Genomic DNA, 25,308 nt, shown 5'->3' with positions numbered 1-25,308 from the left:
CATACATATATAAAACTGAATCACTTTTCTGTACAGCAGAAATTAACACAACATTGTAAATCAACTATACTTCAATAAAATAATTTTTTTAAAAAATGGAATCTTCGGAAACATCTTATTCTATGAAATCATACATCAATAAAACATCAGGGGACTTCCCTGGTGGTGCAGTGGTTAAGAATCTGCCTGCCAATGCAGGGGACACAGGTTTGATCCGTGGTCTGGGAAGATCCCACATGCCATGGAGCAACTAAGCCCATGAGCCACAACAACTAAACCCGTGTGCCACAACTACTGAGCCCGCATGCCACAACTACTGAAGCCTGTGCTCCTAGAGCCTGTGCTCCCCAACAAGAGAAGTCTCCACAATGAGAAGCCAGCGCACCACAACGAAGAGTAGCCCCCTCTCGCTGCAACTGGAGAGAAAGCCCGCGCGCAGCAACAAAGACCCAACATAGCCGAAAATAAATAAATAAATTTATTATTTTTTTAATTAAAACATTAGCCTCTGGGGGCGGAAAATGTCTTTTTAAAAGAAAGGAACAACATTGTAAAGCAACCATACTCCAATAAAAATTAATTTAAAGAAAAGGAAAGGAAAGAACCAATGCAGATACTTTTAAGTTTAAAATAAAAATTGACAATTTTTTTCCTTCACAAGAGCTAATAGGTTAATAGGTTATTTAATGATCTTGGTTTACTGCACTGATTTTTTTTTTTACTTTTTAATTAATAGACTTTTTTTCCCCAGCAGTTTCAGGTTTACAGGAAAGTTGAGCAGAATGTACAGAGTTCCCATATACTGCTCTCCCCATCCCAGTTTCTGCTATCATTAACATCTTGCATCAGTGTGGTACACTTGCTATGAATCATTAGCCAATACTGACACGTTATTAACTAAAGTCCATAGTTTACATTAGGGTTCACTCTTGGTATTGTACATTTTATGGGTTTCGCCAAATGAATAATGGCACGTATCCACCATTACAGTATCATACAGAATCGTTTCACTGTCCAAAGAACCCCCTATGCTCCACCTATTCATCCCTCCCTCCATCCTAAACCCTGGCAACCTGTGATTTTTTTACTATCTGCATAGTTTTGCCTTTTCCAGAATGTAATACAGTTGGAATCAGACAGTGGGTAGCTTTTTCAGACCGGCTCTTTCACTTAGCAATGTGCATTTAAAGTTTCTCCATGTCTTACAAGGACCTACTGTATAGCACAGGGAACTATACTCAATATTATATAATAACCTAAAAGAGAACAGAATCTGAAAAAGGATATATATATATATATATATATATATATATATATATATATATGGGATATGTATAACTGAATCCCTGTGCTGTACACCTGAAACTTACACAATTTTGTAAATCAACTATACGTCAATTAAAAGATTTTTTTAAAAAAGTTCCTCCATGTCTTTCTGTGACTTGATAGTTCATTTCTCTTTATTGCTGAATAATATTCCATTGTCTGGATGTACCAGTTTGCTTTACCATTCACCTACTGAAAGACATCACAGTTGTTTCTGAGTTCTGGCAATTATGAAAAAAGCTATAAACATCAGTGTGCCCGTCTGACTGATATTTTCCCTTCCAAAAACATTCTTTTTTGTTCTGGAGTTGTTCTCTTTATTTCTTTATTTTAAAAAGCAACATGGATAACAAAAGAATGACAGTATTATTTAAAAAGCCCACTGCACAGAAAAGTCAGGATTTCCTCAAATTAAGAAAACTTTCTCTTGGATGGTTCTCTCAGCACTATTAGGCATTTATAAGAAATTCTAAAAAAAATAATAAATAAAATAAAATAAAAAAGAAATTCTAATGAACAAAAATGGACATGGCGCCTTTAAGAATTATGAATAATTTAAGGTGGGGCAAACTGTAAGAATGCTGTGCAATTTCTTTTTTCAGGCAGTATTTGTAAAGATAGCATAAACTAGCAAGACGATATTTACTTATCCAGGGAAGCCTCTTGAAATTACCTGGACTTAGCTGGCTCCCCAATCATAGTCTCATAATATTATGTACCTTTCTCTTGCGACATTGATCAGAGTATAAATCCACATCTACCTGGGAAGTTATTTAATTAGTAAGCTCTATGAGGGCAGACACCCTCTGGGTGCTCACCCCTGTATTCCCGCAGGACATAACAGAATGAATATCTTGGCAAAAGTACTTTTTGTTGTTGTTGTTGTTGGTACGCGGGCCTCTCACTGTTGTGGCCTCTCCCGTTGCGGAGCACAGGCTCCGGACGCGCAGGCTCAGCGGCCATGGCTCACGGGCCCAGCCGCTCCGCCGCATGTGGGATCTTCCCGGGCTGGGGCACGAACCCGTGTCCCCTGCATCAGCAGGCGGACTCTCAACCACTGCACCACCAGGGAAGCCCCAAAAGTACTATTTTAATAATATCAAAAGAGCCAGTGTTAGTGAGAAATTTCTTAAACTTAAAAAACATATTTCTGGTTTTGAGAAGATTTAAATGGCATCACATTCATGGCTAATTAAAAATTATTGTAGAAAGAAAAAACAAAAGAATTACTAAGGTTCACTGCAATTTTCACTATCTCAAAATTTTGTTTTTAGACCTGCCATATAGCATATAGAGAATACCTGGATTATTTCAAATGCAGTCAAAAGAGTCCACTTTTATATACAGTTACTGCTTAGTAAAATAAGAATATATGAATAAAGAAATGTGGTCTGCATAAACAATGGAATACTATTCATCAAGAGAAAGAAGGAAACACCACCATTTGTGACACATGGATAGACTTGGAGGGTATTATGCTAAGTGAAAGAAGTCAGACAGAGAAAGACAAATTCTGTATGGTATCACTTATATGTGGAATCTAAAAAAGCCAAACCCAGAGAAACAGAGAGTAGAATGGTGGTTAACAAGCACCAGGGGAGAATATGGAAATGGGAAGATGTTGGTGAAAGGGTACAACCTTCCAGTTAGAAGATGAACAAGTTCTAATGTACAGCATGGTGATTATAGTTAATAATGCTATATTATATACTTAAAAGTCGCTAAGAGAGTAGATCTTAAATGTTCTCACCACAAAAAAAGAGATGGTAATTATGTGACAGGATGGAGGTGTTAGGTAACACTAAGGTGGTAATCACTCTGTAATATATGTGTATCAAATCAACAAGTTGTACATCTTAAACATATACAATATTATATGTCAATTATATTTCAATAAAGCTCAGGTAAAGAAGAATATAACGTAGCTGAATTGTACCAGAAGAATTTCTACTAACTCTGAAAATTCTGCCCCCTGAAAATCTGAAGTACGGACTTTATTTCAAGCAAGTAAGAATCATCTTTTGCTAGCTAGAAATAGTAAAATAATACATTAAAAAAGACAATCAAATCATCCTATTTTTCCCCAGACAAAAGCCAACATACACCAGCCAAGCTGATTTTTTGGATTGAACTGACAATCAGATTGCATTGGTTTCATAAAAAGTCTTTATGAGTTTAATAGTGATTTTGGATGAAAGATACACCCATGGAGTGATTTAAGAAAATATTTTGGAATACCAGTTTTGTAATTTGCTCTGATGTTTACTAAAATCAATGAGTAAAGTTCCAAAAGAGATCATTATGACTGCGCCATCTGGAGCCCAAACTGCCACACAAATTTAAATCTGACAGTAATTAACCGGAAAGAAATAAACAATACCACCCCTGCTTGTTTTGTTGTTTGTTTTGGTTTTCTGAATGATGGCTGGCCAGGAAGGAACCTCAAATTTTTCAAGCGGTCAAATGCACAATGCTGATTTTATCTCTATAAACACTGCACTATTTTAACAGGACCCCACTAGATTAAAAACAAAACAAAAAAGGCTACAGAACTTGAAAGTAACCACTACAAGTCCCTTATAAAGCTGTTCTGATGATTTGCCATTTAGGCAACAGAACTATGTTTTAATCATATTTCTCCATGTGGATACTAAAGGGGAAATTCCCGTTGGCTGTCAAAACCCTAGCATGACAGGGCTTCCCTGGTGGTGCAGTGGCTGAGAGTCCGCCTGCCGATGCAGGCGACACGGGTTCGTGCCCCGGTCCGGGAGGATCCCACATGCCGCGGAGCGGCTGGGCCCGTGAACCATGGCCGCTGAGCCTGCGCGTCTGGAGCCTGTGCTCCGCAACGGGAGAGGCCACGACAGTGAGAGGCCCGCATACCGCAAAAAAAAAAAAAAAAAAAACCCTAGCATGACACACATGCCACGAACAGCAGTGATTCTGCCTAGGAGACAATGTCACATGTGCTTATTTTCACATCAGCAATATACATGAACACAGATTTTCTCATTTAATCGGGGGTACTTTAGAAATGCCCTCTAACTTTTCTTGTGTTAGGCATTTTTCCCCCTTTTTGGTTTACTAGGTGTTGTCTATTTGAGACTATTAGTGCAATAATAACTTTAAAACGACTGTTTCTGTAACAAACTACCTCACGTCAACATAAAACCAAAGGGTACTAAGAATTTAGTAACAACACCAAAAATTACCAATAGGAAGAGATCATTACTATGCTATGCCAACTCAGCAGAGATAGAGTCCAATTCAAACCTTAAGTTTCTTGTACTCTGCTCTGAATGCCTTAACAGATTCAAGGGAGGTTAGCACTCCAGAACTTTGAAAAGCTGCCATTTTCTCAAGTGGCAGGCAGCCTTCAGCCCTTCATTCCCACTGCAGGAACAACAGAGAATATAAAACCCACTGGCCCCTGTAGATCATGGGTGTCAGCATACAGCCAGAGTTAGTTCTAACATCCTCTATTACTGAGATGAATTAAAATCACTGTTAAATAGATACCCATAGATTCCCACCTCTGTTTAAAAAAAAAGACTTCTCCAAAATAATCTCAAATTGCTGGCTACTTTTCCAAAGTGCTTCTGACCTAACATAAAACTGGTCATTCAGAACAGATGGGTTTTTAGGTGTTGAAAAATTATGATAGCAATTTCTAGAAATCTCATACCTATTCAACTTAAGGACAGCTGTCAGGTCTTTTCATACCCACCCCCTCGGCACCTCGCTCGGTGCCTTGCACCATGCATGCTTGTGGAAGTGAGTTATAACACAGGTAAACTGAATGATGTTTACAGTCAATCTAGCTATAGTGGCTTTAGAAAAAGAGAGAACCAAATAGTTATTTTCGGTCCCATGCTGCAATTACAGTAAGGTGTAAAAAAGTCAGCCTTGACAGCTCACTCTCAGTTCTATTCTCTTCTACTTCAGAACACTATCATTAGCCAATTTAACTGAAAGCCACTAAATACTGGTTTGGGTAGATAGCTTAACAACTGATTTGGTGAAAAATTAATTTTGCAGAGAGAACAGTTACCAATTAATTTTTTGAGTTCAGTCTGATGTTGTGGGTGTATTTTTAAATAGCACCTAATATACCCTTAGAACCTTTTTTGCAACAAGAGTTCTTAGTCACTAAGGAGACTTCAAACACGACACAGCAATCCTTTAATTATTTGGAAAAAATTTCTAGAACCCTTCCGAGAAGCCTAAACTCAATTGTTTTATACGGTGTTTACAATGGATTTTAAAGACCAAGGAGCTTCCCAGATGAGCTGTTTGCCATCTTAGAGATAACAAATATGCCCAGTACCAGTCTGTTTTTTTATCTTTTTTTCTTTTAAATTGAGGTGAAATTCACATAACATAAAATTAACAGCACTCGATTGTTGAGTGGATATCAAAACGTTTGATTACACACAGTTAGGGAAAACACTAATACATGGCTGGTGAGAGCACAATTGTTAGACCCTCTTTGGAGGGTGGTTTGGTGATACTTATCTAAGTTCTTGGTATTTATCCTCCAAATATACTTACACGGATGTAAATTACACATATAAAACTATTAATCTGTACTATGTTTAATAGGAAAATATATTGAAGACAATTTAGTGACCGTAGCAAATTTCAATATATCCATAGGATAGAATTTTATTTATTAAATAAGAATTAAGTTACATTAAGAAGAATGAGGCATGTATAGCACGGGAAATTATACTCAATATTTTGTAATAACCTATAAGGGAAAAGAATCTGAAAAAATATATATTATATACATATATGTATAGCTACATCACTTTGCTGTACACCTGAAACTAACACAACATTGTAAATCAAGTATACTTGAATTTTTTTAAAAAAAGGGGAAAAGGGGAAAAAAAGAAGAAGAATGAGGCAGCTAAGGAAAACAAAACAAAACAAAACAAAACAAAACAAAACACCAAGATACTATAAGCGATAAACGTAAGGTTAAAAAAACGTGCTAATAGTATACTAACATTTGTGTGGGGGGAGGGGCATCTGTTTATAAATGCCTGATAGCTCTCTGGAAGAATTCACAAAAAACTGGTAGCAGTGGTTGCCCCCAGGGAGGAAAAGAGGTATATCGTCTATTCAAATACATAAATAAATTCAAGACGTAAATAAGAAAGAAATCGTGCTTTTGAAATCATGACTTCTCCCCAGTTTGGCTGCTTTAACAGAGTCTTCTCTCATGGCTGAGCTCTCAGAGTTTATTTAAGTGTGGAAATGCGTGAAGTATATTACGGGGACAAAACGACACACAAGTAGGGTTGGCGGGAGGAGGTGAAGGGGCACGAAGCTACCCCGGGCAAGGGTATTCCTGGTGGAGGGCAAAGCTGGGACAAAGCAGTACAGAGCCCTGGGGGAGAAGCAGGCTGGTGCGCAGGATGGACTGAAAAGGCAGATGTGGCTGGAAGAGAGTGTCTAGGGGCACCGGGTAGGCAGACAAGGTAAAGGACTGTCTAAATTCAGCTTTTACTCTGAGATGGTAGAGGCCTCCTTAGGTTTGGGCTCAGGTCCGCCCTTCACCCACTGCATAGGAGGTAACCCAGGTTCCTACATGTTCTCCCCACAGTACCCCTTGGAGTTGCCTACAGGATCCAAAGGATGGGTCATCTTTTTAAATCTGGGCATTTAGCATTTACTCAGTTTCTCTGAGCTCAACCTTCTATTGACATCAGCAAATCTTACATTCCCCCTAGCTAGTCTCTCTTTTCTCCCTTTCTTTCTTTACTTTCATCCCATATGAGATTGCCTGGTCCCTAGGACGGGCCCACAATTCAAAGATGACCAAGCAAATAGTGTAGAAAATCTTTTAATCTCCCTTTGAGATACCCTAGTCTCTACCACATTGAAAAACCAAGTTAAGTATAATCTTCAGCTTGGCCTACATTTGCAATAATGTAACAGCCAGCCCCACACTCCAAGCATGTGACCTGTGTGGTCTATACCTCAAACAAACACACAGATCTTTTTACAGACTACCGGACATGGGTAACACCTAACTGAGCACTGCTGATAGAGGTAATCCTTTGCCCAATTCTGCAACTGACCCTGAAATCGATTAAAGTTTTTAATCTTCTTCTTCTTCTGCTTCTTTGGTCATAATCAAAGAATGTATAGATCTGCTTGAAATTATCAGAAACATTCTTTATCCCAGCCAACTGTTTCCAATGTCTTTCATCTAACTGAGGGTTTCCTTCTCATCTAACTAGCTTTTCCTTCCACTTTCTCAATTACCAGCACTTCATAATCCAAAAATAATCCAGAAAGTAAAGAAAGAAGTCATCAACCTGCATTTCATTTCCGTCAGGGCCTTGAATATTTTTATCTAGAAATGAAGCACGTGACTAAAGTTTTTCTGGAATGGTCTTATTTATCTACCTTATTTACCTACGGATCTACCAAAGTGACAAAATAAATTAAACATCAAGCCTTTCAGGTTTCTCAGCCAAAGAGCTTTTGTTCAGCAAAACAGTCCCTGATATTTCTGCTTATAGTGTCATACCCAAGACATTCAGTCCACATACAGAGTGCCTCACAACTTAAAGAATGCGCCTAATGATTCTATTTCTGTGTCACTTCTTGAATTGTTGAAACTTTTACAAACCTCCTATGAACATTATTGGCATTGCTTTGGGCTACAGTGTGGGAACTATACATAAAATTTCTAGATAGAGTTTCTAGCCTTGGAAGTAGTTACTCTACCATAATTGACCTTGATGTATTCTCCGTGTATTATGAATCCGTACTCCCGGGACAACCACTTCCAGTGTCAGTTGATCCTGGAACTCGGATTACCCTAGGACACTTGAGTTGAAGAGACTTGAGGTCATGCAGTCTAATTTACACCCAATTCACTGGTCATGTCTACAAAACCCCCAACAAAGAAGTATTCATTCAGTTTCTTCTCAACATGGAACCCAAGACGTGAACCCAAATGTCACCGCAACCAGCAACATACGAAGGTGGATAACAATAGCCAATGCTCATAAAGCTTATTGTGCCGGACATTTAGAGCTCTAAGTATTCATTAACTCATTTAATGTTCTCAATAATCCCGTAAAGCAGGCACTATTATTATCCCCATTTTACAGATGAAGGAACTGAGGTTAGATGACTTGTCCCAAATTACTCAGCTAGGTTCATCAGACTATGAACCAAGCAGTCGGCATCCAAACCCATGCTCTTGAACAATATGGCACTGACTAAACTGTAGAAATCTTCTAAGAATAAAACAAAAGAATTTAAAAATAAGCAGCCACTAGAGACTAGAAGCCCAAGTGTTCCACTCAGAGAGTGAAGACAGGGTGAGTAGCAGAGAGACAACGAGATCCATATGCTTAGCTTTAGTCTGACAGATTCACTGCCTCCAGAATATTGATTCTGTTTCACAACTAAAGCTACAGAAATTATTGTGTTTTCTTTGATATTTCTTAAAAAACACTTCTTTAGTGGATCAGCATGGCTTACATTTCAAAGGAGAGAAGATGAATTTTAGGGGGAAAAAACTAGAAAAACCATTTCTTACAAAAAGGATGGGCAATGAAATGTCCTCTTCTGTGGGTCAATGGCTATGACAATAATGTAGAAATTCTTGAGATTTTGTAAAGAATGACACAGCATCGTCATAGTCAAAGTGTACAATCTTGTGACAAGGAGCTTAGGACAAACTTAGTTTGAGGAGTTTACTTTCTCCTATAAGTCTTCATGTCAGAGCTTCTCACTTTCCTACTCTATTATCTTCAGAGAAAGTAAATATAGATACTTCTTGAATGTTCCCCAACTTTTCAATTTCTTATTTGAAGGGATTTCTTCAGAGAGAAAGTGATTTTATTTTATTTTTAAGAAAAGGACACATGGTAGCCCTATTCTTAAATAAATAAACAAGGATAGTAGTAGTATTATCTAGCCTGACATCCAAAGATATTATTCTAGTTGTTATTGTATAAGAAATCAGCCCCAAAACTTAGCTGGAGAGAACCATTTAATTATAGGTCAGCGATTTGACAGGGACAATTTGTCTCTGCTCCTCCGTGGCTGGGGCCCCAGCTGGAAAGGCTTGAAGGCTGTGGGGACTTGATTGCGAGCGGGTACAATCATCTGGACACCCTTCACTCAGGCTGGCCGCTGATTACATCTGTTTGCCGAAACCTCAATTGGGTTGTCAGCTGGAACCCCTACAGTTGACTTCTCCATATGGATTCTCTATGTGGGCTGCTTGGGCTTCCTAACAATATGGTGCTTGAGTTCTAAGCGGACGCATCCCAAAAGAGCAAGGCAAAAGTGCATGGCATATTTATGATCCTGCTTCAGAAAGGATCACATGGCATCATATGGCACCATTTCACCATATTCTACCCGTCAAGGAAGTCACAAAGATCTGCCTAGGTTCAAGGGGAAGGGATGTAAGCCCTCCCCTTCCCCTCAGTAGGAGGAGTCTCAATGTCACACTAGAAGAGCACATGGAATTGGAGATACTGCTGTGGCCATCCTTGCAAAACAGAATCTGTTACACATATGAAGTAGAGCTCCCCGCAAAATCAGATCAATTTGGTGATCTAGTATTGCCGATTTTAAACCATCTCCGAGAAATGTAAAGAGGAAAAGTAAGCAATATATCAGGTACGACAGAGATCTAAGTCAATGCAGTGTAAGCTGAATAATTCTAAACATTTGCTAATCATCTCCAAAGCAGATAGGCAGCTTTCAAAGTAAAATTGAAAATCTTAGACCGTCTGCAAAAACCTATTAAAATGATGCATGTGTGACATTAATTTCTGATTATTACCCCAAACTCACTACCCATCAGTGGCCATTTATTTTTATTTTTTCATTTACAAGTTGGTACATTAGTGTTATTTCTACACCTATCGAAGCTTCAAGATCTGTAGATTATGCTCATATCACAATTTACAAAACCAATCAACTCTTAACAGTCTATGCCCCTCCTAACCTAAACCAAGTTTCCCACCATGATTCTCAGTAAGGCAAACAGTTCGGCAAACAGGGAGCACAGCCACTGTCCAAAAGGGCAACATATTATGACAGTTTTTCCAAGTGACAGAGTTCTAAGGTTAAATAAGAGTGCTTGCAGGAATATAACTATGGCAAGAGCTTAGAACTTTACCATTACAATTCTAGCTTTTCCTACTTACATTGGGTAATCAGATCCAAACAGACCCAAACAGCTTGGATCTGTTCCCGGAGCTCCAGATGCATACATTTAACCAGCTACTAGATACAAGATACTTAGATAGCTAATAGGCATCTTGCAAAATGTCCAGCACTAAAATTCTGTTCTTTTCCCCATCAACCCTAATCCTACTGTTTTCAGTCTCTCAAAGCCTTATTTTTCTCCATAGCATTTATCATTATTGGATACATTAGCTATACCCTTATACTTGCCTTTAGATCACATATATTAAGGCAAAAATTTTTTTTCTGTGGTTTACTGCCATTTTCCCTTCGCCTAGAGCAAAGGGAAATTTGCCTGGCATATAGCAGGTGGTCAATAATATTGTTGAATGAATTATGACTTATCTGGGTCCCTGAGTAAATCACAAGGAGAGAACCAAGGAATGAAGGGATAAAGGAATAAAGGGTACCTTAGAACGATTATGCTTGTAAGTGGTTGACAGGGTAAGAAAGTAGCTCCAAAATATTGCTAGATTTTAAATTTTTTGTAAAGAATAAAAATGAACAAAAGCTGAGAATGTATGCTTAGGAATCTTAGTGTTAAATCATGCTACCTAAGCCACATCAGAATTACCGAGGAGAGCTTTTAAATTTATAGATGCTCATTCTTGCCAGTTTGGGAAATGTTGGATGGAATCTCAGGGATGCAAGATGGAATAGAGATTAGAATTTAGAAGGTCTAAACATAAGCAAAGGGACCTCCCTGGTGGCGCAGTGGTTAAGAATCCACCTGCAGGGGACACGGGTTTGATCCCTGGTCTGGGAAGATCCCACATGCCAGCAGAGCAACGAAGTCCGTGCACCACAACTACTGAGCCTGCACTCTAGAGCCTGCGAGCCACAACTACAGAGCCCGTGTGCCGCAACTACTGAAGCCTGTGCACCTAGAGCCCATGCTCCACAACAAGAGAAGCCACCACAGTGAGAAGCTCCGCACCGCAAGGAGAGTAGCCCCCACTCGCCTCAACTAGAGAAAGCCTGTTCGCAGCAACGAAGACCCAATGCAGCCAAACTATCTGTCTGTCTGTCTATCTATCTATCTAGCTGTATAACCGAATACCCTGTAGTCTGTCTAAAGAAAGGATAGATTAAAAGGAAAGGGAGGGCTTCCCTGGTGGCGCAGTGGTTGAGGGTCCGCCTGCCAATGCAGGGGACATGGGTTCGTGCTCCGTTCCGGGAGGATCCCACATGCCGCGGAGCAGCTGGGTCCGTGAGCCACGGCCGCTGAGCCTGCGTGTCCGGAGCCTGTGCTCCGCAACGGGAGAGGCCACAACAGTGAGAGGCCCGCGTACAGCAAAAAAAAAAAAAAAAAAAAGGAAAGGGAATCACTACATAGCATCTGTAAAAACAGACTCTATTCTATCCTTAATGTAGATCTATCCCTCTAGAAGAGATAGATGCCTCAGGCTTCCATAGCTTGGTGTCACAATCCATTAAATTCCTCCAACTCGATTTTCATTTTATGCTCTCCAAGTAACTGTGTATAGAATTTAGCCTTCAGGGAAAAAATGTGCACTTCAGCAAATATGAATAGCTAGTCTCCTTATGGATATACTTCTCATTATAAATTTGAAACTTGCATTCTGGTTTGCGCATCAGTCTTGGGAGTTCGGTTAATGTGAGTCACCTCCAAGGCATACTGAAAATACCAACTCTGTTAGCTTAAAAGAGCTGAGGAACAGACACTGGTAGCCCTATCAAGGTTGTACTGAGCAGAAACAAAGAGAGGGCAAGAAAGAAAGAAGTGACTGTAGGTTTTGGTTTTGTATCCAACTGGAGAACAAAAAAACCCGAGGCTGATATACTTACTACTTAACCCACTAGCCAGAGCAGTGAATTGACCTCATCCTGCCAATGCCCTGGCTCACCACTCACGATGTACACTGCCAGGTCTTCTCTCGGCATCCAAGACTCCTTAGCAATTCATTTTCATCAATTCTACCCTTATAAAAATGTGGAGGGGTACTCTCTGCTCTAACTCACAGGATTAATCCAATCAGCCAATTAGCCTAGTCTAGCCCGAAGCTATCTCCCTCCTTTCCAGTCCTCTCCACACGGCAGTAAGGAGACTGACAATCTAGCCCCATAGCAACTGCTTCCAGCAGTTCAAGCGTGGGTGCCTTGTATGCCCTCAAGGTAAAGCCATAGTCACCTGGTTTCAGCTACAGTCTACCTTTCCAGGCTCCTCTTCACGTGCTCAGCTCATTCTGGAGCTCTGTGTCCTGTTACACTTATAAGCCTTTGGACATGGCATCTACTCCCTCCTCCAGAAAGACTGTCTAGACCACCCTCCCAACCTGACCGCCTCCCTTCACCTGTGTAACTTATCAGTCCTTCAGGACACCATAGAGATGTCATTTCTTCCCCAACTGAGTTATACTCCTGTGTACAAGTTTCCATGTAGTTACCCTACCTTAGTCCTTGTCACACTGTACTGCAATTTCCTATCTATGTTTCTGCCCCCCCCCCCACTAGACTATAAGCTACTTGTAGGCAAGAACCATGTCTGGGCACTTAGTAGACGCTCAAAGAATAAATAGATACTTTGGACAAAAATATGGACATCTCAATCATTCTCATCTCTCTTGTCTGATATAATTTTTATCATTTTGGTCTCTTCTTTTATGTACTAAAGTCACATTACTTGCCACCAACATCACCTATCCCTCTGCCAAAAACGGTAATGGCAATTAAGAATTACATGTATCCTGGGAATTCCCTGCAGTCCAGTGGTTAGGACTCTATGCTTTCACTGCCATGGCTGGGGTTCAGTTCCTGGTCGGGGAACTAATAAGATCCCACAAGCTGAGCAGAGCAGCCAAAAAACAAAACAAAACAAAAAATTACATCTATCCTAAGATGATAGGGAGACTTTTCATGTACACTCTATTATTGTTTGAAAATTGAACAATGCAGATTGCTTTGCTAGTTTTAAAAATAAGTAAATTTTATTTTATTTTTTAAAATTTATTTATTTATTAATTTATTATGGGCTGCACTGGGTCTTTGCTGCTGTGCCTGGGCTTTTCTCTAGTTGTGGCGAGCTAGGGCTACTCTTCGTTGTGGTGTGTGGGCTTCTCATTACGGTAGCTTCTCTTTGTTGCGGAGCACAGGCTCTAGGCGCATGGGCTCAGTAGTTGTGGCTCACAGGCTCTGGAGCGCAGTCTCAGTAGTTGTGGCACACGGGCTTAGTTGCTCCACGGCATGTGGGATCTTCCCGGACCAGGGCTCGAACCCATGTCTCCTGCATTGGCAGGCGGATTCTTAACCACTGCACCACCAAAGATAAGTAAATTTTAAATTTAAAAATTCAGTCATGCTGGGCTTCCCTGGTGGCTCAGTGGTTCGAGCCCTGGTCCGGGAGGATCCCACATGCCACGGAGCAAATAGCCCCGTGAGCCACAACTACGGAGCCCGTGTGCCACAACTACTGAAGCCCACGTGCCTAGAGGCCGTGCTCCACAAGAGAAGCCACCGCAATGAGAAGCCCGCGCACCTCAATGAAGAGTAGCCCCCACTCACCGCAACTAGAGGAAGCCCACGTGCAGCAATGAAGACCCAACGCAGCCAAAAATAAAATAAATAAAATAAAAATTTAAAAAAAATTCAGTCATGCTGAAAAATACAGTTTACATACATATACACACTCATGAAATACAAATGTCTTTGCCCAAACAACCATTGCCAGGCATTTCCATATATATCTGTCCTAACACAAATATTTTAAAACTTCTTGGTTCTCTTTGCTAAGAAGAAAACAATCTCAAACTAAGCTGATATGTAGAATAATTCATTAGCTGTCTCAAGCAGCAAATATCCAGCTTTTGGGGGGAAATAATGTGACTTCGGTAAATTTTTTTTTTTTTAATGGTATTAATAGCCAAAGAGAACTATCTCCCTCTGAGGGATAACATTTAAATTATCCCTTAAGTAGACCCAAGTATATTGCTAAAAAATTAGTATGGTTAGAGTTTTGCAGTGCATTTTATATGTTTTAAAAAGGAAAAAGAAAAGAGATAAACATGCATAGTCTCCTATAATCCAGATTTCCTTTCCAAAGCACTGATTTCCAGGCACTTTCCTACTATTAAGTTATTTTATTTTATGGTTAACATGAAAACAGAATTTTAAATCAAAGGACAGACTGCACTGTGCAAACTAGAATTGCTCATTTTTCACAAGTCCCAATTCCAGCAGGAGAGCTCTGCAATTTGTTCTCAAGGAACAGGATTTTTTTTTTTTCCTTTAACCCTCCCCTAGACTCTCCTAAGTACTTCCCCATCACCTCTCATCCAACAGTCTCAAAGCACTTCACAAACAAGCACTGATCTTTATGCTTTCTGTGGAGCCGAAGGCAAGCATCACCACACCACTTTATAGATTGGGAAAAAGGAGGAGCAGAAATGAAGACTTGCAGGACACTAATAAATGCTGGATGAGGCAAGCCATATGGCCCCGGCTTAGCCCTTCCAGGCTGTCTCATCCACCTGCGTGGGCCCACGCGATTTCTCCCAAGGACCGGTCGGGTATTTTAATGTATTTCAGGAACCCACTCTCAGTTTTGGTTGTGCAAATAGAAGTACAAGGGGAATAGCTTCCTGTAAAGGTGCCAAGTTTTCTTTTGCTATTGATATGAAAGGAAATATTTAGTTTCCTGTTTCTCAAGAACTAAAACTTTGAAGCCCTGCATGGGACAGCCAGAGCACCCCCAAAGAGGTCAATACCTAATTCTCTTTTGTTTCGTCTCAATTTCATTAAAAATACTTTTCACCAAGACATAATTTTGTTAGACCCCCAAATCAGAAAATTGATATTACTCCTACTATTTAATACCTTTACAAATTAATTTATTTAAATTAAAAAGAAAAAAAAACTCCGGACTTAAAGGAATGGGGGGGAAATCACTAGACATATATGAAACACCTGCTAGAACAGACGCTTCATTCATAATAGTTTCTGTTGCGTTTACAGCACGGTACTGTGAGTCATTGGTTCTTTTTTTTTTTTTTTTGAGTCATTGGTTCTTAATGATTCTCAGTGTGAGTAAGATGAAATGTTTTAGAAAGCAAAACCTCCATCAGTGATAGGGGAAATATGAGTAATGGGGAAAAGAGGGATTGTGAGCTACTAATACAGAAGACGAATTTTTTTAAAACAACATTTGTTTAGTGTTGGGAAAAAAATATTTAAATTCTAGCACTAGCATTCATTGTTTGGGTGGGTCTGGTCTATAAAATGGAAATAAACTCACAGGGTCCTTGTTAGGTTATGAAAGGATGCATTTAAATACCATAATCAAGGTGTGTCAAGCACTTAACAAGTTGGTTCTCTTCCGTTTTCATACTTTACAAGATGGAGGGAGAATTTGGGTTCTATGCATGATTCCTCAGAAAGGGAGGGAGCAGAATAGTATTTATTACAGTGTGTGGCGGGGGAGACTGAGGGCTCTAAAAAACCATGTGGCGGCAAAAAGATGAAACAAGAACGCCAAACATATTGATAATATTGAAGTTGGGTGATGAGTACGTAGGGGTTCATCATATTCTAAGTATGTGTGAAAATTCCTATAATAAAAACTACAAACAATAAAAATACATTTTGATGGTATTAACTTAAAAAAAAAGGACGAGAAGGAGAGCTCTAGAGTCCCAGACATGGGATTGAATCTCTGCTTTCTACTCTGTCAACTTGATAAGTTATTTTACCGTTCTGTGCTTTGATTTCCTCTCTTGTAAAAGGGGATAATGAGGATGTGGCCAGTGCAGAGATGTGCCGCTCAGATCCTTCTTCCAGAAAGGACTCCCTGCCCAGCTGGTTAGCGGACAGCCTCCTTTAGGGTACGGTCTGCTTTTTATTTATTTATTTTTGGCTGCAGTGGGTTTTCATTGCTGCGCGCGGGCTTTCTCTAGTTGCGGCGAGCAGGGGCTACTCTTCATTGTGGTGCGTGGGCTTCTCACTGCAGTGACTTCTCTTGTTGCGGAGCACGGGTTCTAGGGTGCGCGGGCTTCATAGTTGTGTCACGCAGACTCAGTAGTTGTGGTGCACAGGCTCAGTTGCTCCACGGCATGTGGGATCTTCCCAGACCAGGGATCGAACCCATGTCCCCTGCACTGGAGGGCAGATTCTTAATCACTGTGCCACCAGGGAAGTCCTAAGAAATAATTCTTATTAAAAACTTCATGCCGATGATTAGAATGGTGTGTTCAAAGTTTTAAAAAGAAACCACAATATAGCTAATGTGATATTATAGTTTAAATGTGAACGGGTCTTAATAACTTTTGCAGGAAGAAATTGGAAGTTTCATCTATTTTGCTGTTGGCAGTGGTGGTATGAATACAGTACTAGTATTAAACAATTGAAGTTGTTAAGATTTACATAGCCCATCAACAGACGAATGGATAAAGAAGATGTGGTACATATATACAATGGAATATTACTCAGCCATAAAAAGGAATGAAATTGGGTCATTGGCAGAGACAGTGGATGGACCTAGAGACTGTCATACAGAATGAAGTAAGTCAGAAAGAGAAAAACAAATATTGTATATTAACGCATATATGTGGAATCTAGAAAAATGGTACAGACGAACCGGTTTGCAAGGCAGAAATAGAGACACAGATGTAGAGAACAAATGTATAGACACCAAGGGGGGGAAGGCGGAGGGCTGGTGGTGGGATGAATTGGGAGATTGGGATTGACCTATATACACTAATATGTATAAAATAGATAACTAATAAGAACCTGTTGCATAAAAATAAATTAATTTAAAAAATTCAAATTAAAAAAAGAATTACATAAATTTTTTTTTCTTTTTTTTATGGCTGTGTTGGGTCTTCATTGCTGTGCGTGGGTTTCCCATTGCAGTGGCTTCTCTTGTTGTGGAGCACGGGCTCTAGGCACAAGGGTTTCAGTAGTTGTGGCACACAGGCTCTAGAGCACAGGCTCAGTAGTTTTGGCACACAGGCTTAGCTGCTCCACGGCATGTGGGATCTTCCCAGACCAGGGCTCAAACCCGTGTCTCCTGCATTGATAAGCAGATTCTTAACCACTGCGCCACCACGGAAGTCCTGAGTTACATAAATTTAGCATAAACTTTACAGATGAGGCTTATGAGTTAAAAGAATCAATATTAAAAAAAAAAGAATCAATATTAAAAACTTTTATATTCCCAACTAACTCTTTAATACAATATACATATTTGGCCCTTTATGACTTTTTAATTTTTTTTACCTAGACACATCACCAGGCTCAAGCTAGTATGACTATGTATTACTAAATCAGGAAACAAATATTGCATTACAAACACTAATTCCAGAAGACTTCACACCCACATTCCAAAATCTAATTAGATTAATTTCCCAGGGCATACGTGTATTCTTGGTAGCTTGCAATTTTTAAGCGTCAAAATAAAGCCTTATTTTTAAATGTGGGTGGTGTTGATGAAACAAGTATGAGTAATACTTGCAGGAAACACAATATTAGCTTTAGCAAGGAAGTGGGTGATATTTGAATAGTCCTTCAAAGAGGCGCTTTCCACGTCACACCAATGTAAAGCAAGGGTTCTAATGTGGTCACATGGTAAGCACAGACAGAACCCCTTACGGTGCTTGAAACACAGTTTTACCTACCAAAAATGCAATGTTCAGGATGATATCTAATGTATAAAGTGAAGGCAACAAGCTGATGGGTAAATTTCCAACCATAGAATCACCTGACCACCCCTGTTTTGTTTAATATCTACTAACCAGAGAGACAAATATCATATCGCTTACATGTGGAATCTAAAAAAATGATACAGATGAACTTATTTACAAAACAGAAATAGACTGGGGATTCCCTGGTGGTCCAGTGGTTAGGACTTGGTGCTTTCAATACTGTGGGCCCGGGTTCAATCCCTGGTCGGGGAACGAAGATCATGCATGTCCCGAGCTTCACGGCGCAATAAATAAATAAAGACAAACGAAAACAGACTCACAGACATAGAAGACAAACTTCCGGTTACCAAAAGGTAAGGGGGGGCGGGGAGGGATAAATTAGGAGTTTGGGATTAGCAGATACAAACTACTATATATCAGCAAAAAAGATAAACAAGAAGGACCTACTGTATAGCACAGGGAACTATATTCAATATCTTGTAATAACTTATAATGAAAAAAATGTGAAAAACAATATATATATATGTCTGAATCATTTTGCTGTACACCTGAAACATTATTTTTTGTTTGTTTGTTTTTGGGTTTTTTTTTTTTTTTGTCGGTACGCGGGCCTCTCACTGTTGTGGCCTCTCCCGCTGCGGAGCACAGGCTCCGGACGCGCAGGCTCAGCGGCCATGGCTCACGGGCCCAGCCGCTCCGCGGCATGTGGGATCCTCCCAGACTGGGGCACGAACCCGCGTCCCCTGCATCGGCAGGCGGACCCTCAACCACTGCGCCACCAGGGAAGCCCCTGAAACATTATAAATCAGCTACACTTCGATTACAGAAAATAAAGATAAAAAATAAACTAATTAAAAAAAAATCTGCTAACCATAAAAGACTGTGCAAACCCTGTTTTAATAGAGAGGTAGGGATGACAGAATTAAACTTGATTTGGTCTATTTTTTGAGGCAGTTCTGCTCTGCTCACCAAAGTTCCAAGAGTGATGTCTCCCCTGTTGGTCTTGCCATGTTTATCCCAAACAGAAATCTCTAAAGGATTAAAGAAGAAAGAGCAGAAGAAGAGCTATGAACTGTTGTTAGTACTCTACTCCATTTAGTACTGGGCAGTAAGAAGAGGTACTAATTCTCCAAATCCTGCAACTATTAACAGTCCATTAGGGCTTCCCCGGTGGCACACTGGTTAAGAATCCGCCTGCCAATGCAGGGGACACAGGCTCGAGCCCTGGTCCAGGAAGATCCCACATGCTGCGGAGCAACTAAGCCCGTGTGCCACAACTACTGAGCCTGTGCTCTAGAGCCCACGGGACACAACTACTGAAGCCTGAGATCCACAACTAGTGAAGCCTGCACGCCTAGAGCCCGCGCTCCGCAACAAGAGAAGCCACCGCAATAAGAAACCCGCACACCGCAACTGGGCAACGAAGACCCAACACAGCCAAAAATAAACAGATTAATTAATTTTTAAAATTATTTTTAAAAAAGGTCTAGAGGAACTTCCCTGGCGGTCCAGTGGTTACGACTCCTCACTTCCGAACTAAGATCCCACAGGCCGTGCAGTGTGCCCCCCTGTCCCCCAAACAGAGATCTAGACAGTGTATTTGTGAGGAAGCAGTATAAATCTCTGGACCTTCTGCTCAAGTTTGCTGTGAAACTATAACTGCTCTAAAAAATAGTCTATTTTAAAAAAAACGGTGCCTAGAATTATTTTTTAAAAAATGTTTACAACTGCCAAAGTGCAAGAAAGGCATTAAAACTACGCTCCCATTACTTTAAAACAGCAAATGTTAAAACAAAATGAAAAAAAGGATTCATTCATTTATTCAATAAATATTTCTTTCTTTCTTTTTTCTTAATATATATTTTTATTTTTGGCTGTGCTGGGTCTTCGTTGCTGCCCGCGGGCTTTCTCTAGCTGCAGTGAGCGGGGGCTACTCTGTGTTGTGGTGCGCAGGCTTCTCATTATGGTGGCTTTTCTTATTGCGGAGCATGGGCTCTAAGCGCATAGGCTTCAGTAGTTGTGGCAGGCGGGCTTCAGTAGTTGTGGCTTGCAGGCTCAGTAGTTGTGGCGCATGGGCTTAGTTGCTCCAGTCCCTCAATTGGTCCAGTCCCTTAGTTGCTCCAGTCCCTCAATAAATATTTCTTGAACTCCCGACTGTGAGGCAGGCATTGTTCCTGGTCCAGTTGGTAGACAACTCTTTCACTGCTGCCTCTTAAAGGTGCACACCACAATCAATGTCATTATATTCAACAAATTGTGGAATGCACATTATATGCCTGACACTGTCCTAAAAACATAGGTTTAAGGAAAAAAATTAAGTACAATCAACACAGGTGGCTTAACACAGTTATATGTTAACCAATATGTATTATTAGGGTCTCTCTGTTTGCTTTCTTGCTGTTATTATTTTGGGCTACTCCATTTCTTATTAGCACCAAAAGAAAGATGGCAGAGAGGACACTAGGAGATAAAGGTAGATTCTATCACTGAGTAAATTTTTAGCCACAAAGAGTAGAACAGTTATAAGGAAAGCTAAAATTTCCAATGGACTTTTTCTTACTTCACATTAATGCAAGCTTACAAAAAGTTGAGCTGACACTTCAGTAACTTCTCACTTCTTTCTAACAGGTAGGTACAAAACCAAAAAAAAAAAAAAAATTCAAATGTAAGAAATTCTTGCTTTGCCATTTCTCCAATGACCAGTCACAATTTCAACAAGTCAGTGAAAACTATTCAGCCTATTAACATGACTTTTTAAACAAAGTCTTGAGTAAATGCATTTTGGTTAATTTTGGTACAGAAACAATTTTTCCCTAATCACTTTAAATCAGCCGTTTATACTTTGTTATAACTTCTGATATAAAATAGAAAGCCCCAATTTTAATACAATCTAATCCAATAAAGTTATTACAAATTATGGGTTTTGAGTCATTTTTATGATTGCCTGATAACTTCCTGACATTTCATGATTTCTCAAAAACGTCCTAGGATTTGCCTATGGAGAGGTTAAAAAAAAAAAGAGAAAAGAGAACGGTTTTACTCTGTCTACAAAGCAGGATGTGGCTAAGAACAGGCCTTTAATGTAAAGTGCATGTTAGAAACCTGTCGTTTTGGAAAGCCTGCATGCACATTGGCTGGCATCCTAAAATGTGTGTGAAACTTGATGGCATTTGTGAAGGTCTATGAAAGCTGCAAACACCTATTACAAAGAACTCGTGGCTACCCGAACCAGAGCTCCTTCTCTCTCCATGTGGAAGCATCGTTCTGCCAAGTTAGGCCTGAGCGCCCCATCATTATCTCATTACCTATGTGCATGATCCCCACAGCCACCATTCAAGGAAAACCATCAATCACAGCCCTGCCAGGCTGCCCACTGCTGCCCAACACACCACACAACACTGAGTCTCTCACCACCAGAGAACTGGAGGTTTATTTTTCAGAATCCTTCATTATTCTAATTTTTTAAAAAACTCAAATATTAATAAAACAAGGCAACTGGAAACAGACATTTCGTTCCCCTTTACTTCTTGGAATTTAAACTCAGATTTTGCACTTCTCTTAGCACAAATTATGTGATCATTCTTTTCCCTCTATTAACCTCCAAGCCACTCAAGGGCAAAGGGCAATACTCTACTGGAATGCCTTTTTCTTTTTTTTAACTCTTCGCTGACATATACTTGTATAGAGACAACGGATGAGTCATTCTTCCTCATAAACTTAAAAACAAGTGAAAAAAATTCTCAATTAGTTTACACACCTTCTCCCTTAAAAGTCTTTTCCAATTATTTTCACTGTAGGAAATTTCAAGCATAGACAGTAGAAAGCATAGTATCACAAGTCCTCCTGTACCCATCACCCAGCTTCAACAATGACCAACTCCCAAGCACGTTCCCTTCATCGACGTCCCCATCCACTACCACCCCAAATTCTTTTGAAGCAAATCCAAGATTTCCTTTCATTCATATATATTCCAGTTCCCACTGATTTTCAACAACTCCCTGTCTTTGCCTTCCTTCCCACCCTCTACCTCCAAAAAGAAGTGTACAGAATACAGGTGATTGTAGCTATTTAACTGGTTTTCTTCTCTTAGCTACCCGCCCCCTCTGGATCACCTTCTATAACGTTCACCAACATCACCGTGAAGTGCCCACCATTGTGTTCAGCTCCTTTAACTACAGCCTATTTCACTCAGAAATATATTGTATTCCCCCCACCCCAATAATCCCTTTCTCTAGTTTGAACAAGTGAAAAAAAATCGTGCCAAATTTTCTATTCTCTTGATGAAAAATTACTTCTGATTTGTTCCCCTCATCCCAGAAAAGGTAAAAAGAGCCAAAGGGAGTGGAGAAGGAATAGAAGAAGAAAGAAATTCAACACTTAAAATGGTAGATTCCGCCTAATTGGCCGTGTGTAAATACTTAAAACCATCTGTTACTTTATTTTTAAAATGAATATTTGTAAAGATCAGTCGAAAATTGGAGTCCCTTTTGATAGAGGATGTTTATAAAATGAGTTATCTTCATGTAAGGGAGCTATTGCCTTCAGGATTTTGGTTTTAATACCAGTGGCTGCTTCTGAGCCTAAGAAATGGTTATGTAAAAACAATTAAAGCAAAAAAAAAAAAAAATTAAGGGAGGATGCGCTGTTTCTATAGCTGCTCTAACCTTGTTTTATTTTGACGTGAGATTTCCTCGCCTCAGCTCAGAGAGCAGCCACCACCCCACGCTTTCTCCTCCACGCCCTTTACAAATGGGATTCCGATGGGAGGCACTTTCGAGTTCATCATGGGAAACGTCTCATCTTGAGAATACTTCAGGGCGATAATTGAGATTTCATCTACTCCTCCCTCTGGACTCTGCTCTGCCCATCCCTTGCCTAGTGATTGCCTCAGGAATCCAGAGGAAGGCAGGGAAACAAGCTCCAGTCCACAAGCCTCTGCCTCTCCTCCCCGAGGACGGCCTGTGCACCGCCTTGGCATCCTCCTGTCGCCTTGGTCCGGGGAGAGGAGCTTCCAGACGGCACGCTACTTGTTTATCCATCCGCGCCCCAGGTTAAGAATCCCGGCGGGGCGCTCCCTACCCCAGTTTAGACTCTCTCCTCTGAGCAGTTAAAAAATATAAAATCTACCCCGCGAATGCCTCTTCCTGAAGGTGATAACACCAGATCTCCCTCTAACTCCGACTACTTTCCTCTCCAGGCCAAACGCCGCAGTCCCCACATCAAATCGAGGAACTGAGCTGCCCCTCAAAAAATCACAAGTGCACCCCTAGACCACCACAGGGCAAACGTCCTCGCCACTAGGAGGAAGACACCAGTTCTCGCCCCTGCGCTCCAAAACCCAAGACCCGGGACCGGCCCGGCCTGGGCCGCCCCGCCCCCCGGAGGAGCGCCCGACCCTCCCGCACCTCCACGAAGAGAAAGCAGCCTAAGACCTCAGGTCTGGGCGCCGAACACCGAACGCAGCCCTGAAAATCCCCGGGCCTCCACGCCCCCATTGGGTCGGCCCGCGACGCATCGGTTACTCGCTCCGGGGGATTAAGGCTCTTCCTAACACACACCGCTGGCCTCGGGGCGCCGAGGAGAGGGAGTCCCGACCGCACCTCCGGCTCAGGCCGCGGGGGGACCCAGATCCGAACCCCCTGATCGGGCCGCCGGAGACCCACCCCAGCGCCCCTCACCTCCGAAGGGCGAATCTGGCTCGCACCTCCTGCTCAAGCCAAGGCCGACGAGAGGCTCCCGGACCAGCGCCTACCCCCAGGCCGCCGGGACCCCGACCAGCGCGCGGTCGCCTCCACCCGGGCAGCCCGGCCCGCGCCCCGCGCCCAGGCGCGCCAGGCACCTTCCCCAGCATCCCGGCGGGCCCAGCCCCTCACTCACCCAGAGCTCGGTGCCCCAGCTCATGGTGCAGGGGGCGGGAAGGGGCGCGCCGCGCGGCAGGCGCGGCTCTCCGGTCCCCCTCTCAAGCGATCCCTTCGCCCCTCGAGATCCCCGCGATCGAGGAAAGCCCGTGCCCGCGCGGTCGCCGCCTCCTCCGGCTCGCCGCTCCTCGCCTTGAGTCTCCTCGGCGGCTCCTCCTCCCCTTCGCTCCTCAGCAAAATGGCCCGAGGAAGCAGCAGCCGCGGTCGCCGCAGCGCCCGCCAGCCCGCCCGCCCCACAGCCGGAGAGCAAGGGGAGGGGGAGGGGCGGGAGGGGGCGGGACTGCACGCCGGGGGCGGGGTCGGCCTGACAGCTCGCGCACGCGCGCGCCCCGCCCCCGGCCCCGGCCCCACCTCCCCCTAGGCGCCCTCCGCCCCGCCCACGTGGCCCGGGGGTCCGGAAGGACCCGGGGGGAGGAGGGGGGTCCGCCGGGACTTGGAGGCCCGGACCTTCCCCCCCCAGCACCCCCCGATTTTTTTTATTACTTATTAGCAACCACACTCTCTGCTCTTAGGACAACCACTCGCCTTTGAACATAGCCGGCCCCTGTTATTACGGGTGCTCTGCAGAGGCCTGAGGTTGCTCCCCTGCGCCGACCGCCGCTTTGAATTTCAGTACCGTACTTTTCCCTGGCAGCCATTCACACCGACAGGAGTTCGCTCGCATGGTGTTTCCCCACCGCTCGGGAACCGTGGAGGCCCGAGGAGCCTTGCAGCCTTGCGCGGTGGGAGTGGGGCCTGGTACGGTGCTGTGTGTGTACTGCACACAGAGGGACGTCGAGGCAAAGGGCGGCCAAACAGCTTAGAGTTTGATTCCTGGGGAAGGAATCCAGGGGCGCACAACCAGTGATTTCTAATCTCTGAAATTTCCAACTTGTTCGGCCAAGAAACTCTCAGACGTGAAATCACGTTGCCGCTTAGTGGGTAAAAGGAAAGTCGCTGGGTCCACAGATAACGCGTTTGGTTCCAGTCCAGCCTCCCGCACTTACTACCTGGGTGGCCTCCGACAATGCCTCCACCTCTAGAAGCTCAGAGCCCTCGCCTGACAAATGGAGTTATTTAATAACGTAGCCATCTTGCCATGTGCTGGCGAGGATCAAGGAAATGAGCACCTGTTACCTGGCCTGTTGTTGGTAAACTGAGCTCATTTTTCAGTAGATACGGACTCCTTTTTCTCT

At 42.1% G+C, this 25,308-nt stretch overlaps 1 protein-coding gene across 8 annotated transcripts in view; it reads right to left on the bottom strand.

Moving 5' to 3' along the window:
- Positions 1–24,381, bottom strand: part of FNBP1 (formin binding protein 1) — a 141,232-nt gene extending 116,851 nt beyond the window's left edge. For 2 of the 8 annotated variants that reach the window (XM_032634745.1, XM_032634747.1), the window contains exon 1: positions 24,093–24,373. In XM_032634745.1, the coding sequence (XP_032490636.1) occupies positions 24,093–24,116 (24 nt within the window). In that variant the 5' untranslated portion in view covers positions 24,117–24,373. Of the gene's footprint in view, positions 1–24,092 lie in introns of all 8 variants that reach the window. The other 6 variants (XM_032634750.1, XM_032634749.1, XM_032634746.1 and 3 more) reach the window with 6 other exon arrangements.
- Positions 24,382–25,308: the final 927 nt, after the last annotated feature.

This window comes from Phocoena sinus, chromosome 6, assembly GCF_008692025.1.
Source record: "Phocoena sinus isolate mPhoSin1 chromosome 6, mPhoSin1.pri, whole genome shotgun sequence".
Lineage (NCBI taxonomy): Eukaryota > Metazoa > Chordata > Mammalia > Artiodactyla > Phocoenidae > Phocoena > Phocoena sinus.
Note: the sequence above shows the minus strand (reverse complement) of the source record. Positions and strands in the feature narration are given on the sequence as shown.